Source organism: Erinaceus europaeus, chromosome 12 (assembly GCF_950295315.1).
Source record: "Erinaceus europaeus chromosome 12, mEriEur2.1, whole genome shotgun sequence".
Taxonomy (NCBI): Eukaryota; Metazoa; Chordata; class Mammalia; order Eulipotyphla; family Erinaceidae; genus Erinaceus; species Erinaceus europaeus.
Window position 1 is genome coordinate 39,425,410 of NC_080173.1, and position 19,839 is coordinate 39,445,248.

Consider the following 19,839-nt stretch of genomic DNA (forward strand, 5'->3'; position numbering starts at 1 on the left):
CCCTATTTCTGTGTCTCCTCTCCTGATGCTAAAGAATGAAAATATCCCCTTGGGGATGGCAGAATCAGACTTAGGTGATTTCAGTGTCAAAAAGAGGCAAAATAAAATAAGATCTCCTGTATCTCAGAATACATATTAAAAAGAAGAAGAAGATTGCTCAACAATTTGTTTGGCTTTGTATGTTAACTCTCTTTTCAGCCACCAGGTGCCAGATGCCATCAGGATGCCAGCCAGGCTTCCCTGGACTGAAGACCCTGTGTCCTGGAGCTCCGCTTCCCCAGAGTGTCCTGGAGCTCCGCTTCCCCAGAGACCCACCCTACGAGGGAAAGAGAGAGGCAGACTGGGAGTATGGACCGACCAGTCAATGTCCATGTTCAGCGTGGAAGCAATTACAGAAGCCAGACCTTCCACCTTCTACAACCCACAACGACCCTGGGTCCATGCTCCCAGAGGGATAGAGAGTGGGAAAGCTATCAGGGGAGGGAATGGGATATGGATATTGGGTGGTGGGAACTGTGTGGAGTTGTACCCCTCTTACCCTATAGTTTTGTTAATTTTTCCTTTCTTAAATAAAAAATAAATTTAAAAAAAGAAGAGGAGGAGGAGGCGGAGGAGGTGGTGGTACCTGGCTTTGTAAATATCTTGTCTGCAACTGGAACAGGAACACCACCTAGAAGATGAAAGAGCAAAGCAAAGGTCGCTAGTGAGCCTAGCTCTGTCAGTGCGCTTCAGCCCCACTTCCCTGAGACAGGGTCTCTGGACATGTGAGGAGGCTAAGAAGCTGTGCTTTCCCAATGTGCACTCTCTGGGGCGAGAGTCAGGTGGGGTGACAGGCCCAGGACACAAAGTCACACTTATGCAAGAATGACCCCCAGACAAAACAGACAGGAGAGAGGGTGGGTTACACGTGTGACACACTCAGGAGCTACCTCCTTTCCCCTGGGGCACTCACGGGCAGAGCAGGGATGAAGACCATCACGTAGCTCTGGGCTAGCCTGAAAGAAGCCACAGAAAAAAGTATTTTTAGAAAGAGTTTTAAAATAAAAATAACTTATCTAGGAGAAACAGTGACTGTGTTTCCATAACCTAGATAAGCACTGCCTGGGGTCCATGAAATGTGGGGTGAGGGAGTAGGATTCCATGGCAAGACCTGATAGCCTCCATTGTCAGCCCATGCAAAGCAACAAAATGGGGAATGGACACAAAACCACAGGCTAAATGTGGAGGCAAAATCCAGAGTCAGGGCTGTAAAGTCACAGAATATTGAGACCAGTAGCCTGGTAGGAAGTCTACACCCAGTCTCTCCCAGCCCCACTGCCAACACATGCCTGGGGTATGGGAGGAAATACCTGACTCTGAAAACAAAAGGGCAGACAGTGCTGCTGCCATTCTTATACCCCGAGTCCAGAGAGAGCTCATGGGAAGAGAAGGTGAGTCACCATATTCACATCTGAACCCTGGTGCCACATGGGAGGTGCTAAAGCACCAGGGGAAGCTGAAAGCTAAGCACACACCCTGGGCTGGGACTTGAGGGCAGCTGCTGACCTGGAGACGGTGGGGTCTTGCCGCAGGAGCAGCAGAAGGTTCTCGGTGTTGAGGAAGAGGGCCCAGCAAGGGCAACAGCACAGCAGCAGGATGAGGATGCCCCTCTGCAGGATGACGCCCACACGCTTCAGGTTCTTGCCTCCAAAGGACTTAAGGGGACACACACAGTGATAGAGCCACTGCTGGGTGATAGAGCCTTCGGGCTGGGCTCCCCCCAGGGAAAGGGCTCCCCACCCCAGCACCGAAGTCCTGGACAGCCTTGGCACCTGCTGGTGGAAGCCAGCATAGTCATATTGGGGGTGGGAGTGGTGTGGAGAGAACCAGAGCAGCACTCTGGCACATTCCTTGCTGGGGGATCAAGCTTGGGACTTTGTGCTCTTACAGTTAATGGTCGAACCACTCACCTTTTGGGCTGCAGGAGTGCAGTTTTTAAGCCAGTGACGGTGTTAGAGAGAGAGTTCACTGGGCAAGATTGATCATGTCTGAACCCTGGCACCACATTGGAGGCACCAGGGGAAGCTGAGAGTATATGGAGAATTGGGAGTGGCTGCATACTCTCATTAAGAACAGGCTTGTGGTCCGGGAGGTGGTACAGTGGATAAATCATTGAATTCTCAATCATGAGGTCCTGAGTTTGATCCCCAGCAGCACATGTACCAGAGTGATGTCTGGTTCTTTCTCTCCTCCTATCTTTCTCATGAATAAATAAATAAATTCAAACAAAAAAAGAAAGAAAAAGAAGGGGTAGATAGCATAATGGTTATGCAAATAGACTCTCATGCCTGAGGCTCCGAAGTCCTAGGTTCAATCCCCCACACCTCAATAAGCCAGAGCTGGGCAGTGCTCTGGTTTTTCTCTCTCTCTCTGTATCTCTCTCAAAAATAAAAAAATTAAAAATAAATTTAAAAAATTTAAAAAGGGGGGAGTCGGGCTGTAGCGCAGCGGGTTAAGCGCAGGTGGCGCAAAGCACAAGGACCGGCATAAGGATCCCGGTTCGAGCTCCGGCTCCCCACCTGCAGGGGAGTCGCTTCACAGGCGGTGAAGCAGGTCTGCAGATGTCTATCTTTCTCTCCCTCTCTCTGTCTTCCCCTCCTCTCTCCATTTCTCTCTGTCCTATCCAACAACGACAACAACAATAACAACTACAACAATAAAACAACAAGGGCAACAAAAGGAATAAATAAAATAAATATTAAAAAAATTTTTTTAAAGGATCCTTAAAAAATAAAAGAAAAAAGAAAAACAGAATTATATATATACATATATACATATACACATATACACATATACACATATACACATATACACATATACACATATACACATACACATACACATACACATACATATACATATACATATACATGAACAGGCTTGGTGAGATTACACAGGGAAGGAAAGGGCAGAGTAGGAGAATTTGCACAGAGAGTACAGAGAACTCTGTCAGGAGCACTGGCTGGAGGCAGAGGAAAGAGTGGCAAATGATGGGTGACAGGACAATTATAGGGAGAAAGGTGAGGGAGGTGAGGGTGGAGAGGAGGAGCAGGCAGACCAGAGGACAGAAGCAACCAAGCTACTTCTGTTCCTGGTGTTTGACAGATTAAAGGAAAAACCCAGCCAGTCTGTGACTGTCTCTAGCATGAAGGATACCCATCAAAAAGGAAGGGGTGGCTCCTTACCTGGGACATGAGTGTGTCACAAGCAGAGGCCAAGCCAGTGCCAACTGAAATGCCAGTGACATTCACCATCTGTAGGGAGGACAGGCCAGAGATGACCAGCAGATGGTGAGAGATGGTGGGGTCTTTGGGGAACCTTAGGGGACAAACAGCTTCCTCTAAAGCAAGGCACCATGTCAGCTTATCTCTGAGGAGCAGTTCTTCATGGTACACACAGGCTCCTGAACGTGGATGAAATGGGTGTCCCCACTTGCTGTCAATTATCAAATAAAAATGTACCCCAGTGGCCCAGGATAGGACACAGTGGATAAAGTGTTGGACTCTCAAGCATATGATCCTGAGTTCCAGCCCCAGTATCACATGTCCCAGAGTGATGTTCTGCTTCTCTGTCTCTCTCTCATAAATAAATCTTAAAAAAAAAAAAAGTACCCCTAACTAATCACCTCATGAATGGAGCAGCTTATAGTCTCAAATTTTACAAAAGAAGGGCTTGGGAGAGAGTATAGTGGTTATACAAATGGCTTTCATGCCTGAAGCTCTGAGATCCCAGGTTAAATCCCCAGTATCACTATATACCAGAGCTGAGCAGAGTTCTGAGAAAAAAAAAAAAAAAAGCAAATGATAGAGCATCTATATTTTAAAGCTTAAGTTGTTCAGGGAAACAGCATAGTGGTTTATGTAACACTTAATGATTTAAGTATGATCTATGAATTGATTAAAAGAAGCAAAGTGTCACTCTGGCACACTTGATGCAGGATCAAACTCAGGATGTCATGCCTGAGAATCCAACACTCTATCCACTGCACAACCTTGTGGGTTGCTGCAACAAACTTTCATGCCTGAGGCCCCTGAAGTCCCGGGTTCATTCTCCAGCCCTGATATAAGCCAGAGCTGATCAGGGAAAAAAAAAAAAAAAAGGTTGTACAAGGGGGGATGGCATGCAAAGGTCCTGGCATCATCTACGCATCTACGCTGGAGCAGAGCTCCCCCTGCCCATTAAATAAGTAGACATATATATTTTTTAAAAAAGCCAACAAAAATAAAGGAAATGAGGGGGGAGAAAAAGAAGATGAAAAGAAAGAAATTAATTAAATGCTAGAGAGCACACCAGGTAGGATATATGCCTTGCAGGTCTGAGAGCTGGCATCACATAGGAGGTGCTATGGCACCAGAGGAAGCTCACAGCTCACTTGCCCTATCTCATCTATCTATCTCATCTATCTATCTATCTATCTATCTATCTATCTATCTATCTATCTATGTATCTATGTATCTATCTATCTATCTACCTACTTGTGAATGAATAAATTGAACTAGGATGGTGAACTCACCTATATGCAAGAACACAGCTCTACACACATGCAAATACTATTAGTAAATAAATAAAATGTCAAGATTGTTTTGACAAGTTAAGTAAGTGGTGGCTAACATCTGATGGTGAGACCTCTGGGCCTTAGTGTACATCTCAAAGGAATAGCAGCAACCTTTACCAGAGGAGGCCTATGTGGCCACTGCCCTGCATCCTTTACACAAGAGTGTTCTGGCTGCATGCCCCACACATTCTGCTCAGCTCTGGCTTATAGTGACACTGAGGATTGAACCTGGGATCTCAGAGCCTCAGGCATGAAAGCCATTTGTATAACCATTATACTATCTCTCCAGCCCTTACTGTTTTTTCCTTTTTTTTTTTTTTAACATTTTTTCTTTATTGGAGGATTAATGTTTTACAGTCACCAGTAAATACAATAGTTTGTACATGCTTAACATTTCTCAGTTTCCACATAACAATAAGACCCCCACTAAGTCCTCTGTCATCCTTTTAACACTTCTATTTTAAAAAAAATTTTGGGGAGTCGGGCGGTAGCGCAGTGGGTTAAGCGCAGGTGGCGCAAAGCGCAAGGACCGGCGTAAGGATCCGGGTTCCAGCCTCCGGCTCCCCACCTGCAGGGGAGTCGCTTCACAGGCGGTGAAGCAGGTCTGCAGGTGTCTATCTTTCTCTCCCCCCTCTGTCTTCCCCTCCTCTCTCCATTTCTCTCTGTCCTATCCAATAACAACCACATCAATAACAACAACAATAATAACTACAACAACAATAAAAAAAGACAAGGGCAACAAAAAGGAAAATAAAATTAAAAAAAAAATCTTAAAAAAAAATTTTGAGACTGGAGGCTGCTCCCCTCCACCCACCATATATATATATGAACAGAAAGAATGAAAGAGATCACAGCACTAAAACTTCTTCAGTGTGGTGGGGTTTGAGCTTGAACCTGGATCATGCAAAGCATGGCAAAGCAGTGCACTACCCAAGTAAGCTATTTCCTGCCTTGTCTCATCTTTTTTGATTTCATGGTACTCCACTAAGTATCTATCTATCCATCCTATAACTTCTTTATTTAGTCATCTGTCCTTGAGCTTTCATATTTAGACTATGTGAATACAGGGTTGCCCAAACCCTTTATGATCAGTGTTTTTACATCCATGTTTTTACATGGGATGCCTAAGAGTGGTATTGTTAAATCTTAAGGTATTCCGATTTATATTTGTCTAAGGATTCTCCATACTATTTTCCACAGGAGCTACCCCATGAGACAGTTGATTTATTTTTAATTTCCTTATTATTGGGTGACTTTAGGGAAAGACTAAAATAGGGTAAGAAACCATCACAGGGTGCCAGGCAATGGCACCGCAGGTTAAGCACACGTGGTGCGAAGCACAAGGACTGGCATAAGATCCCAGTTCCAGCCCCCAGCCCCCACCTGCAGGGGGGTCACTTCACAAGCGGTGAAGCAGGTCTGCAGGTGTCTTTCTCTCCCCCTCTCTGTCTTCCCCTTCTCTCTCGATTTTTCTCTGTCCAATTCAACAACAATGACATCAATAACAACAATAATAATAACAATGATAAACAATAAGGGAAACAAAAGGGAAAAAAATAGCCTCCAGAAGCAGTGGATTTATAGTGCAGGCACCAAGCCCTAGTGATAACCCCAGAGGCAAAAAAAAAGTAAAGAAAGAAATCATCACAAACCACATATAAAAATCTTTCAATTTAGTTCTCCTCTCCCCATACATTTTGAATAGTTTTGGTAAAATACAACAAAGAACAGGAATCCAGAGAGTCTACACACAATATTGCAGACCTTTCAAACATCCCATGATGGAAAAGCACAGAAGGAATGAGGAAGGAGAGAAGAAGACAAGCCCAGAGCTGCCTGGGCCAGAGCTGGGCAGCCCTCCTGAGCTATGCGTTTCTCTGACATACCAGCTGGGCCCAATCTGTGCCAGACAGCAAGTGTGACCAATGTTGATATGAGTCGCCCAGGTACCAAGAGGTGGAAACTCAATAGAGAGCACATGTTACCATGCATAAGGATCAAGTTTCCACTCCCTACTTGCAGGGGGGTGGGGGGCGTGGGGAAGCATCACAAGTGGTGCAACAGTGCTGCAGGTATCTCTCTTTCTCTCTCCTCTATCTCCCCCTTCCCTCTTGATTTTTCTCTGTCCAGAAAGAAAGAAGAAAGAAAAAGAAAGGGAAGAAGGAAGAGTAGCACAGGGGATATATGAAACTGTTTACTTATGAATACAACAGCCTTGTAAATCAGCATATTCCAAAAAGAGTGATCTTGTTAAGGAGAAAAAGAGAGAGAAGTAAGGAGGAAGGAAGGTGAGAAAGGAAGAAAGGAAGAGGGTGGGAGAGGTAGCATAATGGTTATGCAAAATAACTTCTCATGCCTGAGGTTCCACAGTCCTGAGTTCAATCCCCACCACTACTACCAGAAGAGGAGGAGGAGGGAGGATGAGAGAAAGGTGGGAAATAGGGGCCCAGGGATTAGCCACTGGCAGAACACATACCCTCCACATGTGTAGCCCAGGGTTCCATCCCTGGCATCACATGGAAGCACCAAGGATTAAAGGCTGAGTGCTCCAAGCAAGGTGGCATGGTGCTCCACTACTGACCATTTTCACTGCCAGTAGGATAGATGGGTGGTGAGGAAATTGGTCAACTTTCACACTGAAGGAAGGGAATAAAGAGACAAGATAAGCTTGTTGGCAAAGAGCTAGAACCAAGGCCAGAGAGGCTCAGCAGGATGACAGGTGAAAAGGCTTTGTCTCTGTCTCTCTCTCCGTCCCTATATCTACAAATAAGATAAACAAAAAGAAAGGACTGTGGGAGTTGGGCAGTAACACAGCAGGTTAAGCACAGGTGGCGCAAAGCACAAGGACCCCAGATCCACCTGCAGGGGAGTCGCTTCACAAGCAGTGAAGCAGGTCTGCAGGTGTCTATCTTTCTCTCCCCCTCTCTGTCTTCCCCTCCTCTCTCCATTTCTCTCTGTCCTATCCAACAACGACATCAATAATAACTACAACAACAAAACAAGGGCAACAAAAGAGAATAAATATTTTTTTTAATTATAAAAAGAAGAAAAGAAAAGGACTGTAGGAGAAAGGGCTCTCTAAAGCATCTGGACTTTAGATTTATACCTCAGTAAAATGATTATTATTATTTTCTTTACTTTAACCAGAGCACTGCTCAGCTCTGGTTTATGATGAGATTCAACCTGGGACCTTGGAACCTCAGGCTTGAAAATACATTTTGCAGGCATTCTGCCCATCTTTCTGGCCCAATAAAATTATTTTAAAAAATATTTTATGTATTCCTTTATTGTATAAAGACAGGAATGTAGAGGGATATAGAGAGATAAAGAGAGACATTGACAATGCTGCATTAGCATTCATGAAACTTTCCCCCTACAGGTGGAGGACCAGGAGTTTGTTTCACGCCATAATGGGAAAATCATCCAGTTCTTTTTGTTTCACCTGCAGTTTATCTGACTTGTACAAATTTGTTGTGTGCTTGAACCAAGGGATGGTTTAAGATCACTGAAAAAATGGGTCTTGAGAGATGGCACAGTGGATAGAGCATGGAACTCTTGAGTATGAGTATGATCCCTGGCATTGTATGTGCTTTCTTGTGTTAATTAATAAGTAAAAAAAGGATTTGTTATAAAGAGCACTGAAACTATCTTTCTTACCAGACCACTGCTCAGCTCGGGCTTCTCATGGTGCTGAGGATTGAACCTGAGACCTTTGGTGCCTCATACATGAATGACTTTGCATCACCAGGATGCCATCTCCCCAGCCAGGAAAATATTTTTCTTAATGAGTCTGGAACAAGCTTTCAACTCTAAAGATAAAGTAAGACTAGGGAAATAGTAATGCAGAAAGCCATTCGTGCCTAAGGCTCTGAGGTCCCAGAAGCTAGAGCTGTGCAGCGCTCTGGTAAGTAAGTAAATAAATACTAAAATGTTAAAAGGTGCCTGGCTAAAGACCAAGCTCTCAGTGGGCGACCAGTCAGGTGGAGGAGGCACAATTCCACTCCCGGGCTTTATCCCCTGGTTGCTCCAGGGGAGAGGACCCCACTCCCACCCCCCAGTTTACCAGCACAGCCAGCGACACGGCGTCCAGCGCCACTTTGCCCAGGTGGCCGCAGAATATGGAGCTCACCACGCCGATGAGGAAGATGAGCAGCTGCGCGAAGAACTGCAGGGAGGAGAGGGAGGCGGTGACTCGGCCGACCCCGGCCACCCCCAGCCCCGCGCCCCCCACCCACCCCGGGGCACTCACCACCGGGCCCGCGAGCGCCACTAACTGGGCTGCCTCCCGCCTCACGTCGGGGGGCAGCGCTCCCCGCAGGTCCCGCAGGCTGGGCTGGAGAGCGTGGTGGGGGACCGCCGGGGAGGGTTCGGTGTTTGCAGCGGGCGGCTCCATGACCGCGGCCCGGGCTGTGGGCTGCGAGGCTTGGCTGCCGGTCCCCGACCGCCCCACCCGCCCTGAACGGCGTGGAAGAGCAGGTGCCCCGCCCGCCAACCGTCGGACCTGAGCGAGAGGGGTTGTGGTGGGGCGCTGGGGGGGGGGGGGCAGTGCGGCCAAAAGAGTAGGGGGTGTGCGGCTTCCCTGAGCAAGAGCTGGCAGAGGGGGTGTTGATAGGACCCCAGACTCACAGACCCAGGCTCAGCCCCCACCGGTAGGACCAGCTGCAGTGCAGGTGCTTGCTATCTGGGTCTAATGGTGCACTTCCACTTAGGAACTCCAACAGAGTGGAGCTGTAAGCCTGGACAGGACTTCAGAAGGCCCTTCTCTTTTCTCTTCACTTCTTTCTTTCTTTCTTTCTTTCTTTCTTTCTTTCTTTCTTTCTTTCTTTCTTTCTTTCTTCCTTCCTTTCTTTCTTCCTTTCAGATAGAGACAGAGAGGCAGAGAGACAGAGAGATCACAGCACCAAAGTTTCCTCCAATACAGTGGGGCCCAGTCTGGAACCTGGGTTGTGCACATGGCAAAGCAGCGCACTGTCCTAAGGAGCTATTTCCAGGCCCTCACTTTCCTGATTTATGTCCAAGCAAAGGTCATGCCCACCCCTTTTCCCAGCCCAGTGGCGTCCCTGCTCCAAGTAGCACTGAGCTGGCTGACTGGTGGGTACCTCCCCCAGGAAGGCTGAATTTCTGTCTAGTGACTGCTGGATTCAAGGCCAGTATTGATACATTGTCAGCTCATCCCCTGGGGGGGGGGGGGGGACTATCAGTGGCTGTATGGATTTAACAAGCTACAAAGACTTCCCTGGATATTTTCTAATACTTTCTAAAGCTAAGGACATTAAAACCTCATTGTTTTGAGAAAGGGACACACAGAAGCTTCTGTATTAACTGCTTGCCACTAAAAGCCTGTGCTGTTTTAAAGACAAAGATATTCCCAAACAGATTTGAGGGCCTTCCCAGGACACCTCTCTCTCCAAGTCCCCTCTCTACTGTCTTCCAATTTAACAAAAAAAATTAATTAACAAACTGATTGTGGGAGAACCAGAGCATTATTCTGCTATATGAGATGCTGAGACTAAACCTGAGACCCCATACTTGAGAGTCCAAAACTTTACCTACTGCACCCTTGTAGTGAACATTTAACAATAGTAACCATAACAACCATAGTGTGCCTGCATAGTGTGATAAGACAGAGACATATGTATGAGTAAGATAAGAAGTACTCTAATGTCAACCTGAACCTGATTGGTCAATGGTGATGTAACCTTAAAACAAGTTAGTATATATAGAGACTCAGAAACCAGCTGTCATTGCTACTAACCGGGATGTTGCAGGTGGTGCTAGAGACTTAAAGCACGTGTGGCTAGGCTAAGAAGCTGCTTCCCCAGCTTCCAAAGACCCTTGTTCATTTGGTTGCACCAGCAGACATAGGACCATCAGCTTGGCCACACAGCGACTGGTGACCACGTCATGAGCCTTACCTGCAAACGGCTACTGAGTAAGGAGAGGTATCGGGTTGACTGTATGTTGTATGAATTGTGTGACCCTTCTCTGGCATCTAAATAAGTAAAAAATTATTGCTTAACCCCAACACGTTCTCTGAGTCCTTTATTCCCATACCTTGCTCGCAACAACCCCTTCTGTCAGAATAGGAAAGAGTGTGAGAGACAACACAGCACTCAACACCATTGCAGTCGGGGCCAGGAAGAACATGGGTTGCACATATGTCAGCCCCTTTAAGTACCTGTAGTGCCCAGGGTGCCTGAAGTCTGGACCCCAAATAAATACAAACAAATGCCAACTGCCAGTTTTGTGTCTTTAAAAACAAAACAAAGCAGTCAACAAAAGAAACAGCAAAGCCACAGATTGATATTGCTGATACCCAGTGGTCCTGTGGTTGAGAGGGTTGTGGATTAGCTGGATGTGATCTTTCAGACATGGTCTTGAGTGAACACATTACTTTTGCTTTTAATCTTAGTTCCTTTTCTTCATTAGAAAACACGTCTTTGAACTTCTGGCTCTTGAAGTCCAGGGGCCCAGGTGAAATACAGTGGCTGAAAATGAATTGCCACCCTGGTTCTAAGGGTTGTGGAAACTCAGAAGCAACAGTGCACCTGCCCAGGCTCTCCACAATCTCGTCACTGAACTCTGACGTAGACTCGGACCAGGATCCCTACCAGCAGGATGGAAACCATTCCCAGGAGCAACAGCCCTCGATGAAGCACCAGCTGCCTCCTGGATAGCCTTCTTGTGTCCCCTGGCGGGATCTGAGGATGCTCCTCCTGGGGTCCCTGTGGACCCCACTGCGCCTCGTCTTTCTTTTCCATGTCTCTCATTAACATCCTGCTGGGGTTTTCAGAGCACTCTGGAAGGCAAAAGGAGACTTAGCAGCTTGGGAGTAGTTTTTCCCCATCTGTATCAAAGGTAATGTGTCTATGCACTATTGGTGTGTGTGGGGCATGTTGATGCAGGAAGCACTTACTAAAAATAACTAATGTTTAATTTTTTAAAAAAATTTAAAGGGTTGGTAAAATAGCTCACTTGGATAGTACACTGCTTTACCAAGTGCACAACCCAGGTTAGAGCCCAGCTCCCACCACAGAAAAGGAAGCTCTGGTCTTTCTCATTCTTTCTCTGCCTCTCTGTATCTCTGCCTCTGGAGGAAGTGAAGGAGGAAGAGAAGAAGGAGAAAAGGAAGAGAAAAAGGAAGAAGAGGAGGAAGCAGCCATAGCAGCAGTGTGAATATATAATGCAACACATAATATCAGGGCTTCACACCACTTGCCCTCAAACCTTGACCAGGCTCTCCTGTTGTGAGTTTGAGGCATGCGGGAGGCACTACCCCACAGTGAGTGTTGGAGAAATAGTCTCTCTTCAAGTCAGGACTCACAGGAGCAATGTCCAAAGGACCCTAAACTGTCTAGTCAGCATTTCAGAAAGAATGAGGCCATCAGAGAAGAAAAACCACCCAAGAAACAAAGAAATAGTCCAAGTTCAAGGCCAGTCACAGAACTGAAGAGATACATGGATTTCCATACAGAAAGCTGGCAGGCTACACAGGAGAGAGACCAGGATGTTGATGTTGCCTCCTTAAGTCAGACTGACTTCAGAGCAGCAAGAACATGGACATGTTCTAGAAGCTTCCCAAGAGAAAAACAAAAAATGATAACCTTGGGCAGGGGTAAATATGCAGTGGTTATGCAAAGAGACTCTCATGCCTGAGGCTCCAAAGTCCCAGGTTCAATCCCCTACACCACCATAAGCCAGAGCTGAGCAGTGCTCTGGTAAAAAAAAAAAAAAAGAAAGAAAGAAAGAAAAAAGAAAAAGAAATAAAAGAAGAGAAAAAATGATAACCTCATGAAAGAAGGCAACACTTTCTTTTATTATTGTAAAAAAATACCCAACTCCTTTTTTATTATTATCTTTACTGGGGCTTCACTACTCTGACCTGGATTGTTTAATCTTCTAGATAGACAGAGAAACAAGAGAGAGGGAGAGATAGATAGATAGATAGATAGATAGATAGGCAGACCACACCATCAAATGTGTAGGGGCCAGACTTAAACCTGGATCACACACTGACACCCAACTTTCTCTCTCTCTTTGATAGAGACAGAGAAATTGAAGGGAAACTAAAGATGGAGAGAGAAAACAACTGTTTCACCACTAGTGAAGCTTCCCCCCCCCCAGGTGGGCTCAGGGCTTGAACCTGGGTCCCTGGTCATGGTTATGTGCACTCTACCTGGTGTGCCACTTCTTGGCTCCCAAGTCTTTTTTTTTTTTTTTTTTAATTATTTATTAAGGAGAGAGAATGCTCTGGCACATGCACTCCCAAGATCAGACAAGGGGTTCATGCATAAGGGTCCAACATTTTATCCACTGCACCAGCTCCTGGGCTGTGGCATCCAACTCTTAAGGAGCTTAATAAGCTGATATCACAACCAGGCTCTCAGTTTTGAGAACACTGCTTAGAACAGAACAGCACCAATTCATGGTGAATTCTGCCTTCTCCACAGTAGAGACTCTGCTCAGCACTCCCTGTTTAACTCTTACAGGAGTGTGAAGTGAGAGTTACCAGTCCCCCAAACTTTATAAACAAAGGATGAGAAATTTTGATTAACTCTTCCTCTGAGGCCGATTTAAAATCTGGGTGAAATCTATGATGAGAAATAGCATCTTGAAGGGATTGGAGTGCTAACTTCTTGACAAAATGTCATCAGGACAAGATCTAAGGGATGAGGGAAACCTGCAGGAGTGCTCTGGCCTTTGTGATTGATTTAACCCTGAGGGTTCTTTCTTTCTTTCTTTCTTTCTTTCTCTCTCTCTCTCTCTCTCTCTCTCTCTTTCTTTCTTTAGTGTGTGTGTGTGTGTGTGTGTGTGTGTTTAAATAGAGAGGCAGAGACAGAGACAGCACCAAAGCTTCCTTCAATGCAGTGGGGACCATGCTAGAACCTGGGTCTTGCACATAGCAAAGTCCAGATGAACCATTTCACTTGCCCAGTTCTGAGGGCTTTCCATCTGGAAGAACCTACCAAGGGTGGGGTCAGGTGAGTTCCCCTGTACTTCAGTGTGGAGCTCTGAAGTACTGCATCTGGGAAATGAATATGAACTGGAAGTGAGCGAGCCCTTACACTGACTGTGCCCTGCCTCTGCATATCCAGGAGTCTTGATATCTGAAACTACTTTTGAATGCTGGCAACTCTGTGTGATTGATAGAAACACAGAAAAAAAAAATTCCCTGTGAAACTAAACAACATCAGTTTGGACCCCAAAGTACATCGAAAACTCAGGTACAGGGTGGGGGAGATAGCATAATGGTTATGCAAACAGACTCTCATGCCTGAGCCTCCAAAGTGTTGTCTCCCTCACACAACCATAAATCAGAGCTGAGCTGTGCTCTGGTGTTTCTCTGTGTGTGTGTCTCTCTCTGCATCTCTCTCAAAAATAAAATTAGAAAGAAGAAAGAAAATTCAGGTACAAGTGAATACTTTAATTCAAGTGCTATCTAGATAATCTGACACACAGGAGACCAGACAACATTAATGAAAACTGGCAGAAAAGAAAAAATATATAGAATTAATCACTGGCTGAAACTAAGACTACCTAGGCCCTCCAAAGAGGCTCTCCATTAATAAAGAAGCAGAGAAGTCCTGTGAGCACATGGCTAGCAGCCCAAGGAACTAAATTGATGGGAGGAAAAGGATCAGCATTTGCATAGTGTTCAACAGCCACAGAGGTTCAAACGATTCTCAGTTTAGGAAAGCCCATGTGCATCTGTCTGGTGGACAATAAGGGTCTTAATGAAATGAACATACAGGGGCTGGGAAGTGGTTCACCCAGTAGAGTGCACATGATACTATGTGCAAGGACCTGGGTTCAAGCCCCCAATCCTTATCTCCATGAGCTGTGAAGCAGTACTATAGGTATTCTCCCCTCCCTTCTCTCTGTCTCCCCCACCTCAATTTCTCTCTGTCCTATCAAAAAAGAAATAAGCACACAACTATGGTTATATATAGTTAAAGCACAGGACCACTAAGCACTAGTGATGTCTGAAGGATGTGTCAGAATCACAAATTGGCCAAGACATTGACTACCTGCAGCCTTTATACCTGTGACAATGTGTTAAATGTCTGGAATGAAATGCGAGTTTCAACAAGTCTATGTATCTCAAACTAGGTCTTACTCAACTTTTGTCCTTTATTATTGAAACATTGTTTCAATAATAAAACCTTGTTGGGTTTTTTTGTTTATTTATTGTTACCAGGGTTATCACTGGGCCTCAGTGCCTGCAGCACAATGCCGCTATCCCTGGCAGTCATTTTATTTTTCTCTTTCTTTCCTTTTTTCTTAATAGAGGGTGACAGACAAGGGGAAGAGAGAGTAAAAAGGAGACAGAAGGGAACACCAGCAGCACTTCTCTATTGTGCAAGAAGCTTCCCCCTGCAGGTGGGGACCAGGAACTTGAGCCTGGGTCTTCACACATAGTAACACATACACTCTACTGAGTGTACCACTGCCCAGTCTGCTATTGCCCTGTTAATGTGGGACCTCACAGCAACAAATCTAGTTGTGTCCCATATCTGGTTGATCCCAAATTACCTATAAAGCCTATTCTGAGAGGAGGCTGCTGTGTGGCATCTGGGCAGAGTAGATCCTGAGCGAGAAAGGCAGTCCCATCCTGAGCTGGGCTTACTTTCAAGTTGGCATGGACTTGAGCCTAGAGAATGAAACAGAAAGTGACTCCAGCACTAGGCTTTGCACAGTGTTAACAGAACATTCCCATGACCCATGACCCTCCCCTAGCTTAGGAGAAGTCAGGTCATTTCTCTTCTTTGACATGTAGCACTGGACATTCTCAAGTTCACAAGATGGAATTGTTCCTCATAAAGAGGCCTGTGGGTGGGAGAAGGTTGAATTTATCATTATAACATGAGGGAAAAGGCAGAGACCAAGGTCACTTACAATTCTGCCTTCTTTTTCCTTCTATCTCTTTTGCCTATTTCTTGTTGACCCCACATTGACACTAGCAAATTGAAGAAAAAGTAACATTTTTTAATTTTACTATTATTATTCTTTTTTTTGTTTTTTACTAGAGCACTACTCATCTCTGGCTTATGGTGGTGTGGGTGATTGAACCTGGGATTTTGGAGCCTCAGGCATGAGACTCTGCTTGCATAACTATTATAGTATCCCCCGCCCCAAAAAAAATGACATCTTAAACAAGCATCTTAAATAAATATTTTCTTAAATATTTATTTATTCCCTTTTGTTGCCCTTGTTGTTTTTCATTGTTGTTATACTTGTTATTGATGTTGTCTTTGTTGGATAGGACAGAGAGGAAATAGAGAGGGGAGGTGAAGACAGAGAGGGGAAGAGAAAGATAGACACCTGCAGACCTGCTTCACTGCCTGTGAAGAAACCCCCCTGCAGGTGGGGAGCCGGGGCTTGAACCAGGTCCTTCCGCTGGTCCTTGCGCTTTGTGCCATATGCGTTTAACCCACTGCGCTACCGCCCGACTCTCCTTAATTAAATATTTTTGAGAGCATAGAAACAATGTCAGAGTGAATTTGATATCACCCTACTTTTCTAATTGTAACTATTTTTTTAAGGTTTTGTAGAGGGAGAGAAAGAACCAGACATCACACTGGCACATGTGATGCCAGGAGTGGAACTCAGGACCTCATGCTTGAGAGTCCCATGCTTTATCCATTGCACCACGTCCTAGGCCTCTTTAATTCAAAATCTTACCCTGAAATTGACTCTATAGGACAAGAGTGGTAGTCTAGCATGGAATGCAAAAATAAAAGCACTCACTTTTATTCAGTGAATAAAAGTGAGTGACTAAAGCCAACATCATCTGGCCACTCACATAACTAATGTAAGTACAGTTAAAACAACCAAAAGTAGTCATTGTGATCAAAGAACTTTCTAAAACAGTAAAGTCAAAAGCTAATCCTAGTGGCCTAAGAGGTGGCACTGTGAATAAGGTGTTGGACTCTCAAGCATGGGGTCCTGAGTTTGGTCCCTGGCATCATATGTGCCAGAGTGATTCTCTGGTTCTTTCTCTCCTCAGTCTCTCTCCTCCCTCATGAATAAATAAACATAAAAATTAATTATATCTTTTTTTTTTAAAAAAGAAAAACTTTACTAGGGCAGGAGTGAGTATAGTTTTACCTGTTCGCAGGCTTTTTTCCAGTTCAGTTGAGTAATAAAGCCTAAGAAACACACTGCCTGAGAGATGGTACAAATGATGATTCCTGCCCACAGCCCTGGAAGTGGAAATATTTAACAGGGGTTAGTTCAGGGAAAAAAGAAAAAAAAAACAGCCAGCTGTGGGGAAGCATCTGTCCTATCCTTACTGCTGAGAATCTGTCCCATAGCTGATGGGGATCCCAGAGTGGACCAGAGAGCCCTGCCTTGCTTTCCCCCTTAATTTCTAGAAGATTCTAGGGAAATAGCACCCAGAGTTCTGCAGCTCAGAGCAAACACTCAGAGGCTAGATTTGCTTTTTACAATAACAAAGATTTTTATATATTTGACCTTGACAATCATCATGATTATTTAGAAAGGTACCTGTTGCCAAAAAATAATATTTCCAGGACAATCAGTTTCCTATTTCTAATAGTAATTCCAACTTTTTAAAACCTAATTTGGGGAGGCGGGGGTACGAGCAGCAGCAGACCTGTTTCTCTCCTCTCCTCCTCTCCTCTCCTCTCGCAGATCAACTAGGAATACTAAAGGAGACCACCTGGGACAGAAACAAGACAGGAATAGAAAGACTACAGGAACCCACCAAATCACTGGTGAGTGCAAAAATGTGTGGCTGGTGACAGAGAGGAGCCTAGGGAGAGATTAAGTGGCTGGTAACAGTCCAGCAGTTTATCAGTTGAGACACCACCTCCAGTCTGTTCCACCAACAAGAGGACAGATGAAGGGAGGAGAGGACTCCCCGGAGACTCATCAAGTGCAACTCTGAGTCTCCATTGCTACTGCCCTCAGAATCTAGAGCAGCAGCAGAGAGGGACACCAGGGGACAGAGATCTAACCAGGAAACTCAGGAGAAGACCTATACCTCGGTGGCATAGCTGAGGGGCTGTGAAAGTCTCTTTGCATAACCACTGGATTATCTCTGTCACACCCTGCTTTATCTCTTGGTCAGGAGTCAGTGATTAAGCTAAGAAGCCTAATTATAGTTTAAAAGCCCTCAGGCTCCCATAGCCTACAGAGAAGAAAAAGAAAAAAAAAAAGGCTTTTAAACCACTGAGCTCCAACTCAGGGATTAAAATACTATTGAAACAACTGTTAACTTTCACCACTGTGAACCCTTTAATTACCTTTCTTAGACACAAGTCAATCCAGGAAATAGTGATCAGTAATTTGAAAAGTACTGAGAGAGGGAACTCATAACATAATATATAAAATGGTTAAACCAACAAGAAGAAATACTGGAGAAACGAACCAGGACAAGAGTCCAGCTAAAAGCCACATAAAGGGTGAAGCACAAAATAATGAGTTCAGGGAGTCGGGCTGTAGCGCAGCGGGTTAAGCGCAGGTGGCGCAAAGCACAAGGACTGGCATAAGGATCCCGGTTCGAACCCCAGCTCCCCACCTGCAGGGGAGTCGCTTCACAGGCGGTGAAGCAGGTCTGCAGGTGTCTATCTTTCTCTCCTCTTCTCTGTCTTCCCCTCCTCTCTCCATTTCTCTCTGTCCTATCCAACAACGACAACAACACTAATAACTACAGCAATAAAACAACAAGGGCAACAAAAGGGAATAAATAAATAAAATAAATATAAAAAATAATAATAATGAGTTCAACATCCAAACAATAGCTAAGGAAATAATCACAGGAGTGAGTAAAGAATTTGAAAGAAGTGTAATCAGAAATACAGGAACAACAAATGAGACTCTGGAAGAAAACACTAATTATCTCAAAGTTATTAGAGAGCTGAAAGCTGAAATAGCTGAGCTAAAAACACAACTAGCTGAACAAATCAAAACAGTATCAGAACAGGGTAACAAAATAGATGAACTCCAGAAAACAGTAGAGGGCAGAGAGAATAGAATCAAAGAAGCTGAAGACAGAATTAGCGATCGAGGACAAATTAGAAACAACTAAAAAAGAAGTAAGAGATCTCAAAAAGAGATTAAGAAATGCTGAAAACAACAACAGAGACCTATGGGATGACTTCAAAAGAAACAATATACGCATTATTGGCTTACCAGAAGAAGAAAGAGAGGGAGAGGAAGAAAGCATTCTTCAAGCCATAATAGCTGAAAACTTCTCTAGTCTAGACAACATCAAAGACATAAAGATTCAAGAAGCCCAGAGGGTCCCAAACAGAATTAACCCAGACTTAAAGACACCAAGACACATCATAATTAGAATGGAAAACAATAAGGATAAAGAAAGGATCCTGAAGGCTGCAAGAGAAAAACAAAGAGTCACCTACAGAGGAAAACCCATAAAATTAGCAGCAGACTTCTCCACACAAACACTACAGGCCAGAAGAGAATGGCAAGATATCTATCAAGTGCTCAACGAGAAAGGCTTTCAACCAATAATACTATATCCTGCTAGGCTGTCATTCAGACTAGATGGAGGCATAAAAACCTTCTCAGACAAGCAATAACTGAAGGAATCAACTATCACCAAGCCTGCCCTGAAAGATGTTCTGAAAGGTCTTCTATAAACAGTCAGACCATCATAAATAGGACATATATCAGAACACTCTAAAACTCTACAAGAATGGCATTAAAGTATCTTCAATCTTTGATATCAATAAATGTCAATGGCCTGAATTCACCTATTAAAAGACACAGAGTAGGAAGATGGATCAGAAAATACATCCCAACAATATGCTGTCTACAGGAAACCCACCTACTCAACAAGACAAACACAGACTTAAAGTGAAAGGATGGAAAACTATCATACAAGCCAATGGCCCACAAAAAAGGGCAGGAACAGCTATTCTCATATCTGACACGATAGACTTTAAAATAGATAAGATTAAAAAAGATAGGAATGGACACTACTTAATGCTCAGAGGATCAGTCAATCGAGAGGACTTAACAATTATTAACATCTATGCACACAATGAGAAGCAATCTAAACATATCAAACATCTACTGAAAGAGCTATAGCAATATTTAACAGCAATACAGTCATAGTAGGGGACTTCAACACCCCACTCTCTCAACTTGACAGATCATCCAGGCAGAAAATCAATAAAGACATAAGGGAGCTAAATGAAGAGATAGATAAACTAGAACTATTGGACATTTTCAGAGTCATTCATCCCAAGAAACTG

At 44.5% G+C, this 19,839-nt stretch overlaps 2 protein-coding genes across 9 annotated transcripts in view; both read right to left on the reverse strand.

Annotated features, from left to right (window-relative positions):
* LOC103116343 (multidrug and toxin extrusion protein 2-like) overlaps positions 1 to 10,621 on the reverse strand; it is a 46,484-nt gene extending 35,863 nt beyond the window's left edge. For 2 of the 3 annotated variants that reach the window (XR_009552991.1, XM_060203185.1), the window contains exons 1-6: positions 8,844 to 10,621; positions 8,658 to 8,759; positions 3,225 to 3,293; positions 1,546 to 1,694; positions 953 to 995; positions 626 to 670 (exon numbers count right to left, since the gene is read on the reverse strand). Coding sequence is in view for 2 of the 3 variants with exons in the window: in XM_060203185.1 (XP_060059168.1) it covers positions 626 to 670; positions 953 to 995; positions 1,546 to 1,694; positions 3,225 to 3,293; positions 8,658 to 8,759; positions 8,844 to 8,987 (552 nt within the window). In the remaining variant the exon portion in view is untranslated. The remainder of the gene's footprint in view (positions 1 to 625; positions 671 to 952; positions 996 to 1,545; positions 1,695 to 3,224; positions 3,294 to 8,657; positions 8,760 to 8,843) is intronic. The other variant, XM_007526213.3, reaches the window with a different exon arrangement.
* A 209-nt stretch (positions 10,622 to 10,830) lies between these two features.
* LOC103116344 (multidrug and toxin extrusion protein 1-like) overlaps positions 10,831 to 19,839 on the reverse strand; it is a 76,438-nt gene continuing 67,429 nt past the window's right edge. For all 6 annotated transcript variants that reach the window (XM_060203182.1, XM_060203183.1, XM_060203179.1 and 3 more), the window contains 3 exons: positions 16,703 to 16,797; positions 15,128 to 15,245; positions 10,831 to 11,393 (listed from right to left, as the gene is read on the reverse strand). In XM_060203182.1, the coding sequence (XP_060059165.1) occupies positions 11,167 to 11,393; positions 15,128 to 15,245; positions 16,703 to 16,797 (440 nt within the window). In that variant the 3' untranslated portion in view covers positions 10,831 to 11,166. The remainder of the gene's footprint in view (positions 11,394 to 15,127; positions 15,246 to 16,702; positions 16,798 to 19,839) is intronic.